Here is a 17,221-nt window from a genome sequence, read left to right on the forward strand (position 1 = left end):
GAATTATCAGGTTAATCCCACTATTCGGGTCAATTCTGTTCTCTTTTTACTTTATAAAGGTATTTTTGTAATTTTCTTTTCAAACATTTTTAACATAAAAACATTTACCGATAATATTCAAAGTTTAAGGATTCTAAGATTAATTCATTTTCCGATTAATCACTAACCTTAAATTTATTTATTATCAATCTTCTAATTCTTTTGTGCAATTCAATCGAGTCTTAACCAATTTATCACTTAAACCGTATTCGGATCGAGCCCGTACATAATCAAACATGCATAATAGATCAATCATATACATCCATTCATTTATCCAATATTAACATGTTCCATTAAGCATGCAAAGAGGTAGTAAAATATTATCTCGATTTTCGTACATATCGATTGACCAATTAAACTTCATTCGATCGCCATCACATTCGATCGACTTTTGAATGATTAGGGGACATTTATGGAACATACAAATATTTGGGAATCAATTTAGATTATTGATCATGGTTTGGGAATGAATTTGGAATGCTCAAACAGATGATGACTAATTTAGAATGAGATTCATATCTTAAGGATGAAATTAAAATGTTCAGAAGTATAGGGACCAATTTTGAATGATGACCATATTTAAAGGATGTATGGTGCAATTAATTCATAGTAAATATTTAAAATATTACATTTATTTATAAAAAAAATCGATTGAAAATTTTGGAATTAATTGCATCATATGTTCTCAAACTATGATATCTTTTATATTAGCCCCTAAACTTTTAAATGCTCCAATTTCATCCCTAAATTATGAATATCATTATAAATTATTCCTCAAACTTTTGAACGTTTTATTTTTCATCCCCAAACTATATCATTTATTCTAAATTTATACACAAACTTTTTCAATATTTCAATTTCATCCCAAACTATATGAATATACTAATCACATTCCCTGTTAATAAAACCGTCATGCCAAGTTGTATTATTAATGTTTGAAAAATAAAATAAAATATAGGTTAAACTATGATTAAAGCTAATTACATATTTGGATGAATTTAGGAACAAAATTAGAGTATTTAGAAGTTTAGGGACGAATTTAGAATGAGAGACATAGTTTGAGGATGATATTAGAATTTTAAAAAGTTTAAGGACTAATTTAAAATGAGTATCATACTTTAGGGATGAAATTAGAATAATAAAATATTTAGAGATTAATTTAAAATGAGGGTTATAGTTTGGGGCCATATGATGCAATTAACTCAATATTTTAACAATCTTAAAGATTATTCTATATTTTTCTTGGCCAAAATGGAAGCTGACGTGGCAAGAAAGACAGATGGAAAAAACCTCGGAATCTCACTCTATTGTTTCCTTTCCATCCATTTTTCGCCTCAGCAAATGGCTTAAACCCCCAATTCTCCACTCAAAATTGATCAAAACAATCCCTAAATTCTGATACAGGAAACTGAAGGAGAAAAGTGAAACCCTTGTTTTGGCTGTGCTGGTTTCGATCCCACTTCAACTCTCTGCTGAAATGCCTCACACGGCTACCGAATCCCAAGTTGTGGATGGTGGCTCTGCTTCCAAGCCACAGCGCATCATCAAACTTGGCAAAACTACTGATGAAAGCGACAAAAAGGTTCTTCTTTTCACCTTCTTCAATTGCTTTTGGTGCCATTTTTCCGGGTTCTTCAATCTTTTTAGTAAGATTATTCCATTTGCGTAAAACAAGGGACGATGTAGCAGTTTTTTAGAAGGATTTTCAAGTTCATCAGAACTAATTTTTCCCATTCCTAATTAGTGATTAGTGATAAAGCATAATTCTGCTTTAACATCTGAAAGCAAGAATTGGGAAATGTTGAATTTTTGTTTACCGCTTGTAAATCTCTCCGTTATAGTGACATTATTTGTTCTGTTCTGATCATTTCTAGAGTACAAACAGGAGAGTTAAAGATGTTGAGCTTTGTGTTCCGATTGTTTATGGAACCATAGCATTTTATCTCGGTCGAAAGGCTAGCGAGTAAGTATGTTTTTCCATAATATACAATTCCCCTTGTTTTGTGATAGAATAGATAATTTAGTCACATTAGGTCACGTCACATAAGTGGTCTGTTTATGTGCGTGGGGCTACGAATGAAGATCTTGGAGCAGTGATAAAGCGTGTCGTGTTTCAACTGCATCCCAGTTTCAATAACCCGACAAGGGTTGTTGAATCGCCACCTTTCGAGTTATCAGAATGTGGTTGGGGTGAATTTGAAATCGGAATTGGCCTTTTCTTCCACAGCGATGTTTGCGACAAGAAATTGGATTTGTGAGTTGTTTATTTGTTTGCTTACTTAATGTATTGTGTGGTGCTTTTTTTACTAACTAGGCTTGATATTTGTAGGTTTCACTTCTTGAAGTTGTATCCTGAAGATGAATCTGGCCCACAGTCTACCAAGAAACCTGTGGTTATGGAATCATACAATGAGATTGTTTTTCCAGAGCCTTCCGAGTGTTTCTTTGCTCGTGCACAAAATCATCCGGCTATTCAAGTGCCACGACTGCCTGCTGGGTTTAGCTTACCTGCTCCGGGTAAATTTACTTGTCTTGCCTTCTATTTCAACTCATGTTCGTCAAATTTATTTCTTTAAGATGAGTTTGCTTGTTTCTGCAGCGCCAGTTGAAAATATGAATGACAGGGGAAGGGGCGACACCAAGGATCATCCACTCAGTCAGTGGTTTATGAATTTCTCAGAGGCAGATGAACTGTTGAAACTTGCCTCAGCTCGTCAGCAGGTTAGAATAGCTCATTACTTTTCGTGTTTGCAATTAACCTGGTCGAGCCGTTGTGGAGTGTTCCAGAATTTATACTTTCTGTTTACTACTAGTTATGAATAGGCATACCATAAGCTTTATACAGAAGTCTAGCCAAATGTACAGGTTATAGTATCGTTGAACACTCTGTTGATATGAATTATTGAGTTACGCTTTTGGCTATGATAGCGGGTCTGCTCCATGAGCTTTCAGCCCGACTTACAGGCTTTTTACGTGTAATTATGCATGTCCAATTGAGTTGTTTAATGTTACTATTTTATTTTCCATGAACTTTTGGGGCAAATGACTGATATCTTTCAACTGTTTATACTTGCATGATATTGATAGGTTCAAGCCCATATTGTTAAGCTGAGAAGAGAGTTGAGTGTGACAGATGGGATGCCTCAACCGCTGAAACCGGCCTCCAGTTACGAATGTATATGATTCCGGTAGGTTAGTATCGGAGTTCACTCGTCGAGTTTATATTAGGGATGATGAAGTGAACTGTGAAGAACTGAAAAAGATGTGGATATTAGCCGTAACAACCTTATTTCTAGTTTGAGTTGTGAATTATTTCATTTAAGAGAACTGATTGTAGCCAAGTAGTATGTTAAGTTGTTAACAACCTAAGAAATGAAAAAGACATGCAATTCTCTTTCCTATTGTAACAATTTTCCTTGATGTGGTTGGTCAAGGGATTGAAGAAAGATAATGAAAATATGAAAACTCGTAGTTCAGACATGTCGGTTCAGGTTTATGACTATGGTTCTTATTTACATTTTGGAGTGGACTGCAGTTGGTTAATACAGGCATATGATCTGCCATTTCATTTCCACATAACTATGATTTCTACAATGCACGAGTTCCGATTAGAACTCAGCTACAATCCCAGCATAAAAGAGAAGGAAACATTATCATAGGACAGATGGGGCTAGACGACATGATTCTACTGCTCGCTCTTCCCCTTCAAGGAAAAGAGACTACCGAAACTAAGCGAGTATTTCTCTTGATCAAGAGTACAAGCAGAGAATATAGACTTCGTACGTGTATGATTGAGGTGAGACGAGCTCCCTAAAGACTGCGGTGAAAGACTGGTGCCATTATCCAGGGGACTTGATGTGGAATGACCGTAATGCAAGGAATCATCACTCACGGATTGCACATCTGCAGAAGCTACGCTGTCCGTCTCAATGTGTTCAAGGTCATTGGTGTAGCGAATATTGTGTGCCTTGGAACCGCTATGATTTGCCTTCTACTGAACTTTCACCCAACAGCTCATCACTTTGAGTGTGCAAAGACTGCAGCTGCCTCCCGAGAAGGTAAATTGTCTCCTGGCATGCTGCGAGCTTTTGTGTTGCGTCTTTTATATCTCTTTCCTGCAAAGAGAGTGAAAGGACAGACACTTTCAGCTAAAGCTTTCGAGCTAACTCATTCCAAAAGCACCAAATAAGGAAGGATTACTCTGATCAATCCACAAACCTCAGGCCTTTCATACAACGAAGAACAAAAAAATAGGTCAAGCAAAAAAGTGCAACCACCCCGAGAAGGATAACATTCTTACAACATAAGTCCATGTAGAGGAACTTCCAGAGAGCATTTAACAAACATTCTATCACCCTAGAGGCTCTTATAACAGGATATCTGAAAGGTCATCAGTCGATTATAGGTTTCCACATTTTCTCGATTAATATTTTCAGAGTTATTATGCTGCATACCTGTTTGATCTTCATCTCAGAATCTTCTATCACTGATGACGGGTATAGAAAGGATGCTGCGTTCCTTTAGCATGTAACATTTCCTATTAGAGATCATTTCTGCTCGCAGTATCATCATGCATTATAACAGTTAGCTGCTTACCTTTGAACTTTTTCCTCGAGATCCTTGCATCTAGCCAGGGCATCTTGATGGCCACGCTTTTCTTCTTGTAGTTTATCATCTAACTTCGCTGACTTTTCTTGTAAAAGGTTTATCTCAGCTTCCAACTCCTGTTTACGCACTTCTAGTGACTTGTAAGACTCATTCATACATTTCAGCTAAGTTTCGGCGAGGCTGTGGAGATTATGAGAGGAAGCCAACTGTAACTTCAGTTCAGTTACCCTATTCTCTGTCTCCTGCAGCAGCAACTTTGCATTTTCAAGATCTTCATTGCTTCTTGTAAGATCCACTGCCATAGTTTCTTTATCCAATTTCAGCTGTTCCAACTCTTTCAATAAGCACGAGCATGATGTAGCATTGGGTTTAAAGCTTGGATCCAAGATTTCATCATGAAGTACATTCGAGTCAGGACAGGAATGACAAGGATAGCACCCTCCAACACATGAATGTTTTGATGGGTTACCTTGTACAACCTTATTCTCTAGCAAAGCAACCTTGTTTATGCAATCATTTTCGTTGGCATTTCTATCATAATCCCTATATCCCAAGAAACCAAGGTTCTGTCGATCTACTTCAGATAAAACATGAGAAAGTTTTAAGATGAAGTCAACCAAACCCTTATTGTCGAATATGAACTTATCCACAAAGACAGAGAAGTCATCTAATATTTTACTTATCTCATGGCCATCGGTATGAGGGTCCTGAACTCTCATTGTTTTTCTACCAACTGATAGTACAACCTGATGAATCTGAGATATTGTAACGTTATCTCCATCTAAGAAAATCAATCTCCCTCCAGATACATCCTTTTGATCGGAAGGAACATGATCCAGTTGAGCTCCTTCACATATATAAGTGACTGGCTGCTGAGACAGAGAACCTTGTACTTCCAGAACAGCACAATTGATATCCTCCAAGACCTTTCCCAAATTCTTCTCCTTAGTTTGAGATTCAAAAATTGTAAAAACCATTGACTTAAGCTTTTGGAAGGGAGGATTTTCCACATCCTGCTGAAGCTCCTTTGTTGATGATCTTGCAATTGAAGATTCCAGATTTGATGATGGACTAAAACCAAACTCTTGATCAGAATTAGCTGGATCGCTAGAAACAGCATTAGCTCCACCAACATCATTTGACAGACATGCCAGCTTCTCCATCTCTAGAAAGTCATCCATCAATTCCAAGCAATTGGAGTTCTCTTGCTTATGAACTTTATGACTACTCTGCTCCATTCCCAGATGAGAGATACCGGAGGTTACTGGTAGCAAAGATTCAGCTGAAAGTCCTTCAACATCAATCCCATCTTCAGACATGGAACTGATACTAGGTGCATTGCTAGCATATTGACTAGAAAGATCGCCAGCAGGGTGCCCAATGCTCGACTTTGGGGAGCTTGTTTGATGATTAAGGGCCTGTACTTGTGCTTCTAAGCTCTTCACCCTCAGATTTGTCTTAGCACACGTCTCTCTGGCAGCCTGTAGTTCACTATTGCGACTGGCCAAAGCTTCTTTAAGCATCTTTGTTTCCTTTTCCATCTCCAACAAACGCATAGTAAGATAATCAATCTCCTTGTGGGATTGCAGCAAGCTGCCAGCAGATGATTCCATCCGTGGAGGCAAATTCAGGTTAGGATTCTTAACTACATTCCTTTTAGGTTGAGGTCCACCAAAATCTCTGCCAAAATTATCAATTTCTTGCTTCATTTGGGCCAATGCAGCTGGCCCTGGCAACCTCTTACGAACTAGGCCACGTAGTCTTTGACACACTGCCTCCAGTTTAGCAATTTTGCTGACACTAGCTAAATGTTGCTTGTTTGCTGCTTCTGCAGATCTCATACTCATATTCTTTTCTTCATTGCGAATTTCAAGCTCCTTAGAAACCATATGCAGCTCGTACTTGAGTGAGCTTATTTCCCTCTCACGTGACACAAGGTTTTCCTTCATAAGTTCTGTTTCAGCTTCCACTTTAGATTTTTCAACCTCAAGTTGAACTATCAAATTCGACCGCTCATGCAATGACCTCGAAAGCGCTTGGTTTTCAGCGGCTGCTCTCAAAAGCCCTTCATCTAATTCAGCTATTTTCGCTTCGAGACCAAGCTTTATTCTGTCAAAATGTATAGCTTTAGCTAGAATCGCATCCTGCAATTTCTGCTTACTCTCTTCTTCCACACTCCTTACCTGTCTCATACACTCCTTAAGATCACCATCTAAATGTGCTGCTCGATCCTCTACCGACAGCTTCGAGAGAGTAAGATTTTCGAGACATCGTTTCAACTCGATAGCTTCGGCATAGTCTTCAAGGAACGGGGTTCCTTTGGCTTGGATTGCATTGGAGTCACCAAGTTCTTTTCAATTAGTGTTGGGAGCAATTTCTCATATGTCATCGGAAACGGATCAATATGAGTCTTTTCTCGATTCGCCTTACGGCTTTTGGTCCCATGATTAACTGAATAAGATCCCACTATGTTGACCCTAGCTCTTGTCTCAACATCAAAACTTCCAATACCCCCATCTTACCATGCTTGATGGTTTTTTCGATCATTTCTCCACACATGGCGATGCCAGAAAAACTCATAGTTACAGCTCCTAGTATGTGATCAATATAGGGAGATTTTAATATATCGATGAACATGATGGTGAACTCTCTTTCAATTATTGATGGATGCACTTGGGATGCAACGTCCCTCTATCGTTGGGCATACTGTCGAAAGCTCTCATTGTGCTTCATCTCTATATTTTGCAGTGTTTTTCGATCAAAGTCCATATCATTCATATGCTTCTATTGACCTAGGAAGACATGAGCTAAATCTTTCCACGAATAGATTTGAGTACGACTTAGCTGATTATACCATATGGAAATGGGACTAGTCAGATTATCTTGAAAATAGTGGATTAACAACTTATTCTCTAAGTATCCAGAAATTCTCCCACAGAACATGCTGATGTGGGAGGAAGGGCAAGTGGTCACATCATATTTCTCGAAGCCAGGAGCTTGGAACTTTGGTGGAAGGGCCAAGTCGAGGACCATACTCAATTCTTTGGCATCAAGCCTAAAAAATGACTCAGCTATTTCCTTAGATTTTATCCTCTCCTCTAAATTCTTCACTTGTTGAGTGAGTTTTTCCTTCTTAGCTAATTCATTTAGATAATGACCTCATTTTCACCATGAAACTCCCTTGATTTCATACCAAATGCAAGAGGATAGTTAGTGTAAAGAAAAGTTCCGACGCCTTCTCCCATCCTGAAGAAAAAAGTTGCATAAAAGCTCTCAAAACCATCTCTCAATGGTAGGATTACAAGCGAGCATTAATTTTTCCAACACATACCTGAAACAGCTTCCTCAGCAACTTTAGCATGTTGGCTAATCAAAGCATCCTTAGATTTAATCTCTGAATGAGCTGCCGATAGTTTCCCTTTCAAATCCTTTACTTCATCCTGCATGATTTGACTTCATCCTTTAACTTGTTAACTTCATCCTCTAACCCCGTCAAATGTACGTATGAATCCATGGATATTTGAACATAATTTTCCTTCTTACACTTATCCTATCAATAAACCGCAGAAAAGGGAGAAAAAATATCCAAACAATCAGGAACAAGTTTCATAAACGGTTCCATTTAACGGCTTTTTTAGTAAATAAATTTTAAAAACAACAAAAGACCTGATCTCCGAGAGATGCTAAGGATGACCAATCACAATAAGAGATGAAGAGAATAAGATAAAAGAAAAGGTAAGAGATATAAACTAATATTCTTTTGGAATAAATTTTATTTTTTTTCAAATGAAATTATTTTGGAATTATATATTATGTCATAATATCGTTAATTATTTATGATATAAAAAATCCAATGTCTAAACTGTAGTGATTAAATTAAATATTTTAGAACTCTAATGACCTAAAATGGAGAGGGGAAAGGTTGAGTGATAATTTTTTGTAACTTACCCTTCTAGAAAATGGAGATAATTAAATTGATTTTTAACCAATGAGAGAACGACACGTTAGAAGATAACACCCGGCTTTTCCTACATGCGATAATGCGAGTGCCCCCAAAACTTTACAAATTCTGTAATAACCGTTTTTCTTTCCTCTTTTGTGTTTCAGTCACTTGAGAACTACGAAAACAGTATATCCGGATTGAAAAAGAAATCGTTAGTGGAAGAAGAAGTTGCGAGATGTCATCGTCTACGGCGGCCAATCAAGTGAGGGCATCTCACATACTCATCAAACACCAAGGCTCTCGCCGCAAGGCTTCTTGGAAGGATCCAGAAGGTCGATTCATCTCCACTACCACCAGAGACTCCGCCGTCTCGCAGCTCAAGCTCCTCCGTGACGATATCGTTTCCGGCAAGGCTAAGTTCGACGAGGTTGCCTCACGCTACTCCGATTGCAGCTCCGCTAAACGCGGCGGTGATCTCGGTTAGTTTGGTGCCTTTGATTGCGGTGCAAATGCTTTTTTTAAGCTTCGTTGCTGATTTAGTTTTAGATATGAAAATAGAGGCTCCGATTTGGAAGTATATAGTTTCTGTTTTCTGTTTGGTTGCTTAGAAACTTGTGAGAAGCTGTATTATTGGAGGGCAAAAAAGATACTTAGAGTTAATACAGGTGTTGAAAAGTGAGTCATATAGATAACGGCACACTTTGGTTACTGCTAGCGTTTTGAATACTTTGTTGTTGAAATTAGGGTTTCAGGCGTTAAGATATTAGAATTTTGGGATCCCTGCAATCGGAGCTGTAATAGTCGAGTAGGCTTATTCAATAGGTTGTTGCTGAGTTTCTCATTGGCTTAAGAGATATCCAATATGTTAATGACAGCCTTTACATCTGACCATTTTTTAGTCTTTTATGTGCTGTCATATCCTTCCTCATGGTAGTAATATTTCGGCCAATGTCTTACAAGGTTTAAGCCCTTTCCTGTTTTTTATTGTATCCTGAGAATCTGGAAAAGAAACTAAGATAAAAATAGACTTTTATACATGTATGAAATGGATACTTTAAATTTTCTCAATAAGTCTTCTTTATTCTTATTCTTGATGGGGTTCTGACTACATGAATTGATCCCAAGGTTCCCAGGCACAGCAGTTCTTCCACAATGAAAGTTAGTCCATCATTCAATTCTAGCAAATTGTACAAATGTGTTCATGCTATATGTTTTATGTCATTATTGACATTGAATACTGCCAATCTATTGAAATATTAATATACTAATGTAATTTTCTGACTATATCCTTCAAGGAACGTGTCACTCAGTTCTTATCTTTACTATCCGCGACCTCTCATTAGTATGTATCAGCATCCTGTAAGGAATGTGCCACTCAGTTCTTATTGCTAATTATCTGTGACCTTTCATTAGTTTGTTTCAGCATCACAAAGCCATAATACAAACCCAAATCTTATACAACTTTTTGGTGCAGGTCCTTTTGGTCGAGGCCAGATGCAGAAGCCGTTCGAGGATGCAACTTATAATCTCAAGGTTGGTGAAATAAGCGACATTGTGGATACTGACAGCGGGGTTCACATCATAATGAGAACAGGTTGATTATTGGTGATGAAGCCTGGATATTGTGAGCAATTAATTTAGTCTGTTCGGAAAATCTATCGGTGAACATTCTGAAACCGCTTCTGATAATGCCTATGGCTAATTTCATCTAGTGCTGTTTTACACTTTGGAAAGACCTTAATGCATTTGACAATTTGGTTGCTAAAGCATTTAAGTTTCAATGCTTTTTGGTTTTGTTGTGAGATTGACTGCTTATAATAAAAAGCATTTGGTATTGGTAAACTAAGTATTTGTTTGTTTTCACTTTTTCACCTCTTCAAACCTCTTATGTCTGCGCCGCGCATACCACGCGCAAACATTATGCTTAGCAGACCGTTTGTTTTTTAGAACACAGAAACTCTTCTAACGTCTGGTCGAGCTCTTCTTGGTGCAGACATGATTTTATGTCTTTAAAGGTCTCCAAACCTCTTCAAGAACAGTTATAAAATATGGTTATTAGTAAAATAATTTTAAATAATTTAAAAAGGTTATTTATTTTAAAATAATTTATTTTAAAATAATTTATTATAAAATATGGATTGATTTATTTTAAAATAATTTATTAATATGAATTGATTTATTTTAAAACATGGATTGATTTATTTTAAAACATGGATTGATTTATTTTAAAACATGGATTGATTTATTTTAAAATATGGATTGATTTATTTTAAAATATTGATTGATTTATTATTGTAGTTGTATGGATTGATTTATTTTAAATAATTTATTAGTATTGATTGAATTATTTTAAAATATAGATTGATTTATTTTAAAATATGGATTGATTTATTTTAAATAATTTATTAGTATGAATTGATTTATTATTGTAGTTGTATGGATTGATTTATTTTAAATAATTTATTAGTATGAATTGATTTATTTTAAAATATGGATTGATTTATTATTGTAGTTGTATGGATTGATTTATTTTAAATAATTTATTAGTATGGATTGATTTATTTTAAAATATGGATTGATTTATTTTAAATAATTTATTATTGTATTTGTATGAATTATTTAAATTTCAGTATTGTAAAACTAAAATTATTTAAATCTCAGTATTGCAAAACTATTTTAAGTTTAAAAAATCAGTTTATTTATATTTCAGTTCATTTTAGCAGTCTGTAGACGTTAAAAAACAAACAATCTTCTTCTTGCAGACTGCAGACTTTTGGTCCACATCTTCTGCTGCAGATGCCTGCAGATGTGATCCGCAGACTGCAGACCTTTTACCTCTGCAAAAACAAACACCACTTAAGTTTCTCTGCCTTCCTCCCTAACCCCACGAACGGCCGTATGTGTTGATGATTCCATACGATGTCGTTTGATGCGGAAATGCCCTGTTCTAATGATGAATGCTATATTTGCAGTTGCCTCTACATAGTATTAGATTGGATGGATACTTGATTTTACTTAACGAGGAACACCAAAAGAACGAATAAGTCTTATTATTGATACTTGTAATATTCTTTTTTATACTTCTAAAAGTAATTTTGCGTGTTTTTCTTGTGCTTAATGATTCGCCATTTTACTAGAAATTATATAAGAACTTATTACAAGTAGATTTATTGAAGTGTTTCACCAATAATGGTGTATTAGAACTCCCTTTTTATGCCCGTCTTCTTTGTTTCTGTTTGATTTTTTTTAGCTGACGACTGCACTAATCTTGTTGATTGTTGAATTCCAGTGACTATTAGTTATCTTACTTTTTTACCTTATGTTTTTTTTCTTGAGTCTTTTTAATTTTGTATAAAAATCTCTGTTCTTGTGACATGTTTTTCTTTCCTCTTGTGGCACGTGTTTTCTATGCTCTTGTGGACGATCCTTATGGTTTTTAGTATGTTTTTTTCGCATAGCTTGGCGGGTTGTTATCGTTCTTGCATAAAAACTATCACAATATTTATTTTATGATTGGTTTATCGGTGGTTGTGTGTAACATCCCAAACTACGGGTTAGTGGCTAAATCGTAAATTTCAGAATTTGATAATAAAAGTAGAATACTTGAATAGTTCAATGATTTATTTGAGGATATTTCCTGAAAGTTGTTAGTAATTATCTAAAGAATTAAAGGGCAAAAGGGTAATTTGTCATGAAAGATATTTTTATCCCTTTATTAAGAGATAAAAGCATGAGAAGATGAAAGCATTTCATCTTCTTATTCCTTTCTCTTCCCCTCCCGTAAGAGCAAGGGCAAAGGTAAGTTTCTTCATTAGTTGATTATTTGTTCAATTCAAGGTTGGGTTTTGATTATTAGATGATAATTAAGCTTAAGGAAAGCTTAATTTGTTCTAAAACAACAAGATGAAAGGTATATGAGAGATTAAAGATTTTGAGTTCTTGAATCAAATCTTGAAATAGAATTGATAAGTTGAATTTTAAGTTGAATTTGACTTGTCATCTATGAGATTAAGAAGTTAGAAGTGTTAGAATTATGTTTGAATAACATGAAAATTTGATATGATTATTGAATTCTATATGGAGAATAGAATTCTAAGGTTTAAGATGAAATAAATGAATATAGATTGGTTTAAGTATGTGTACTAGAGTTAAGAATGAAAAGGGGATGATATATGAAGTGTTTGAGAGAAATTGAAGTGATTTTCGAGCTAAAAATATGATTTCTGGGCAAGGGGAATCGGTACCCATTCAAGGGGAACCGATACCCCTTCAAACGACAGAATTCCAGAATGCCAGAGGGGAACCGATACCCCCACAGGAGGGAATCGATTCCCCCCTAAAGGAAAATGTTAATATTGGTTTAATAAGTTCGTTTAAGTTGCTAGTATCCAATTAAAAGGTGTGGGTATCTAATAATTGTCTTAAAATGTATAATTATGTAGATTCAAAGCCTAAACGAGTTCCGGAATCATTGACAAGTAAGATCGATAAAAAGGGAAGATAAGAGATTGAAATGGACTAGTGAGGCCAGGTGAGTGCATATTAATTCAATTATGGTGCTAAATGGAAACAAGACTTGTGACAAGTCTATTTCCTATGTTTAATGCATGAATATATGATTATATGTATATGCATGACATAAATTGTATGTATGCATGATTATAGGTGTTAACATGCTTTTGAATGAATGATATGAAAGTGAGATAAACAAAGTATGGTTGATATAGGGTAATATAAGAATAGCTCATAAGGTTATATGCATAGGTAATATAAGTTATAAGATGAGAATATATAGGAAGATCAAATAAGTTATGAGATAAGTTATGTGACATGATTTATATATGAGTTTATATGATATAAAAGTGTATAAGTGAAATAACATGATAGGTGATAAAACTGTAAGTCTATATGATTATGTGTTATATGTACATGATATGACATGCAAGTTACATGAACAAATGAGAAATGGTATAGTCATATGAAACGATCTACGTGAATACATGCACTTGTGATACAAGTGATATGAAATGTTATAAATGATAATGCCCATGTTATGTGATATGAGAGCTAGGGGTATAGTTGGCATGCCAAGAGTCGAGGGTTTACCTATGTTCTACGGAACATATGGACTGTTTTACCTATGTCTTTCGAGACATATGGACAGTATACCTATGTTCTAAGGAACATATGGACAGTTACCGAGGATCTTTATGACCTCTGGACAGTTACCGAGGATCTTTATGACCTCTGGATAGTTACCGGGGTCTTTGTGACCTCTGGATAGGTCCTTCGGGACATTTATATGAGCTGTGGTGACAGCATAGTGGTGCACAACCTCAATAGACTCACATATCTACAGTTCTCACAGGTGCACATGGGCTAATAAGAGATAACATGGAATGTACTGTATATGATATATGTGTGTTAGTGATTATTGTATATGCTATAAGATATATGATATGAGCTTAATTGATTATATGAACAAGAGAATAGAAATATGAAAGGTGATAATATGATAATGATAGGAAAGAAGATAATTATATGTATGTGTGGATATGTATATATATATATATATATGAAAGGTGCATAGTAGGAATCATTACATATATATGTGGGTATGGTGCTTGTACGTGATATGTTAGTAGAAATTGTTCAAGTATGATTACGAGTTAGAGTTTTATTATATAATTTATGCCTCACTAAGTCAACGACTTAGCGTGTGATTGTTTCACACGTAGGTTACAGAAGTGAGAAGAGTAAAGAGCTAAGAGGAGCAAGACAGGTCAGTTCTCCTTACCCAATTGTCAGATCAGAAAATATATGTACGGTATATAGAGTGTAGTTGGCATGTAGTCTAAAGATATAAAATTGTATGAACTCTGATATATTTTGTAAACGTTTTGAATGAGTTAAATGTTATCCAAGTTTTTAAATTACTCACTATTTTATACGAATAAATGTTTGAAAAGTCAATGTGACACTTCGGACTCGTATCCGGGTCGGATACGGGTTGGGGGTGTTACATTGTGTGTAGTTAAATTCCTCTTTTGGTAAAAGGTTGTTTGCTAATGTAATTAGAATTGTGTAGCGAAGTAGACTGTCAGATTGTTTGGTTCGTTAACCACCCCTTTATCACTTCGTAAAGCGTCTCATTGGACATAGATAAGGATTTTTTATGATGGTCATTGGGTTTTATATTAGTTGTAATTCTCATAGGAATGTTTTATTTTTCTTCGTATCTTTAGGTTTAATATTTTACTTTTGTATGAGTATTTTAGTGGCTATTGTCTTTAAATTTCTCTCTATATTTTTTATACATTTTAATTTTGATTCATTTCATTATTACTGAAATTCAATTGTTGTTGTTAAAAAAAAATCTCTTTTTAATGCTAATAACACTCCCATTAGACTTGACAGGTTTCCATCTGACCACAGGATTGAGTCTTTCTACGAAAGTTTTTTTTTTTAATTCAAGTTAGGTTTTTTTAAGGGCAATGTCAATTTTGGTGTAAGATAAAATATCATCGACTCAGAAAAGAAGTATGGTTATCTCTTATGTATTTAAAAATAATTGTAATAATATTACTTTATATTTTTTCAATTAGATCTTAATTTTACCTAATATAATTATATAATGTTCGGTCAAGGGCGGATTTTTACCAAAAGTTGGGTTGATTTTCGAGTAAGGTGGAACTCTCTAAACTCAAGTTAGATTGAGTGTTAGGTGGAGGAATAGAATGTTCGAATCATGTTTGGATTGACCAAAAACTTGACACGATCTAATATTTACCTATTCTTGTAATATTTCTACAATTATTAATGAACGATAATGGAAAAATTCATTCATATTTGTTGCATATTGATAGAGACAAGGGATACAATGAGCATGATCTTAATTTGAAGACACTAAAAAGTATACACCCTTTTATTTTAAAAAATATATAATTACTATCAATCATTATAACATACAAACAAAATTAAAATCATAATTAATATATTTATATAACTATAATCAGAATTAATCATTAGAAAGTAAGACTCAAATCAAAAATAAACTTGAACTAAAATTTCATACATTATGTCTATACCGCTGCTATTTTTGCTTGGGTTGGCAACCTCAGAACTTCACAAACGACACGATAAGCAATTTGTCACTCAAAATGTAGGTTATTTTGACTCAATTAAAGTGCTTTTGGAAGTCATTACTCTGGATTGTGGATGATAATTATTGTTGTTTCCTCTTGATTTCTTGTATATTTATCGCAAAAGTGTTTTTTTTACGAGTTTCCATTTCTCTTGATAAAAAACGAGTACAAATTTAATCTAGTATTTTTCATCTAAAGTTGACCTAACCAAAAGCCTTTTCAATGATACAACCTGTAATTGTTTCTTAATCAGCTGTGGCCACCCTAATACGAGACAAGCCACCTAAGGTGAGTGGCCAAGCCATTCAAAGATGGATTTTGTGTTCAAAGTAAACGTTCGAAGGCACCACCTGGTGAGGAAGTGGGCCACCAGGTGCCCAAGCTGACCAACTCGAGCACACTTAGCCAAGGGTGTGAGACAACTGAACAATATAGTTCTAGAAGGTTGTGTTGCGTGTCATGAGGTAACTAGGCACTTGAGGGGTTAGGTGGTTCTAGACAGCCAACATCCTTTAGAATTTCCAACACCAACTTAGTTTGCAAAGCTCTGGAAGAGGCGTTTGCCCTAGAATGATTTGCAGAGCTTTAGAATCTTCAACTCTAAAGGGTTTTAAAGGCTAGATATTTGTTAAAGAATGTATCCGAGTCGTTTAAGTGGATGGTTCCCAACTGTAGGATCTAAGGGGGTCTTGCCTATTTAAGACACTCCTTCCTAGAGCTAATGAGTTAACCGAGTGCATAAGAAAAGTGTGTTGTAAATAATCTTATAAATTATTTTGGGTATTAGTAGAATTTTGTTTATTCTCGTCTTTCTGTAGTGATTTTTTTACTTATATATTTAATTTATTTTTAGATTTTAGATTTTAATAATTAAAATTAATATTGTGTATTATAAAATGTAAACTCTTAACACTTGATAAAGTACAATTCCTCTATACTAAACTAGATTTAAATTTATTCAACTAACTCTTATATATTACATTTTTATTTATATTTTATGAAAATTATTAAAAATAATTAAATTAATCAAATAACTACTTGTTACAATATCGATTAATTTAACATCCCCTAAAATTATGATATTTTTTTTATGTTTTATCAATATAACATAAATATAAATATTTAATATTTTAAAAATAAAAATAAAAATTTGATGATATAATATATGAAGAAACAAAATATTATAAAAATAATTTATATACATTGCGACCCAATATTCACATTCTTATGTACATATATCTTAATTCAAGCTACTCACATGATCACATCGAACATCCACAACAATCCCCTTACTACCAAATGCTAACCTCCATATTGGACCTTGACTCGACAATAACCTTGGACAGTTTGTTTCAAATCGATTTCTTATCATTATTGTTATTAGACATAGCATTAAGATTTTTTTTGTCTTCTCTACGACCTCTCCTTTGACTTTTAGAGTAACAATTGACGTTGGTTGATAGTAAGAACGACAAATGAACAATTG

At 34.6% G+C, this 17,221-nt stretch overlaps 1 protein-coding gene and 2 pseudogenes across 1 annotated transcript; 2 read left to right on the plus strand and 1 right to left on the minus strand.

Annotated features, from left to right (window-relative positions):
• The first annotated feature begins 1,343 nt into the window (after nucleotides 1-1,343).
• LOC120181256 lies at nucleotides 1,344-3,430 on the plus strand (annotated as a pseudogene).
• A 284-nt stretch (nucleotides 3,431-3,714) lies between these two features.
• On the minus strand, nucleotides 3,715-8,269 carry LOC120181388 (annotated as a pseudogene).
• Nucleotides 8,270-8,732: 463 nt separating this feature from the next.
• LOC120181326 (peptidyl-prolyl cis-trans isomerase Pin1-like) lies at nucleotides 8,733-10,315 on the plus strand. The gene is made up of 2 exons (XM_039186488.1): nucleotides 8,733-9,069; nucleotides 10,065-10,315. Exons 1-2 carry the CDS (start codon nucleotides 8,826-8,828, stop codon nucleotides 10,187-10,189), a joined length of 369 nt encoding a protein of 122 aa, XP_039042419.1. The 5' UTR covers nucleotides 8,733-8,825; the 3' UTR covers nucleotides 10,190-10,315.
• The last annotated feature ends 6,906 nt before the right edge of the window (nucleotides 10,316-17,221 follow it).

The sequence above is a fragment of the Hibiscus syriacus genome, unplaced genomic scaffold, assembly GCF_006381635.1.
Source record: "Hibiscus syriacus cultivar Baekdansim isolate YM2019G1 unplaced genomic scaffold, ASM638163v2 tig00112523_pilon, whole genome shotgun sequence".
Classification (NCBI taxonomy): Eukaryota; Viridiplantae; Streptophyta; class Magnoliopsida; order Malvales; family Malvaceae; genus Hibiscus; species Hibiscus syriacus.

Bases quoted from the DNA above. Each gene is read 5' to 3' on its own strand.
- LOC120181326 (XM_039186488.1), top strand. From the start codon at position 8,826: ATGTCATCGTCTACGGCGGCCAATCAAGTGAGGGCATCTCACATACTC. The intron at 9,070-10,064 runs GTTAGTTTGGTG...TTTTTGGTGCAG, and splicing joins TAAACGCGGCGGTGATCTCG to GTCCTTTTGGTCGAGGCCAG.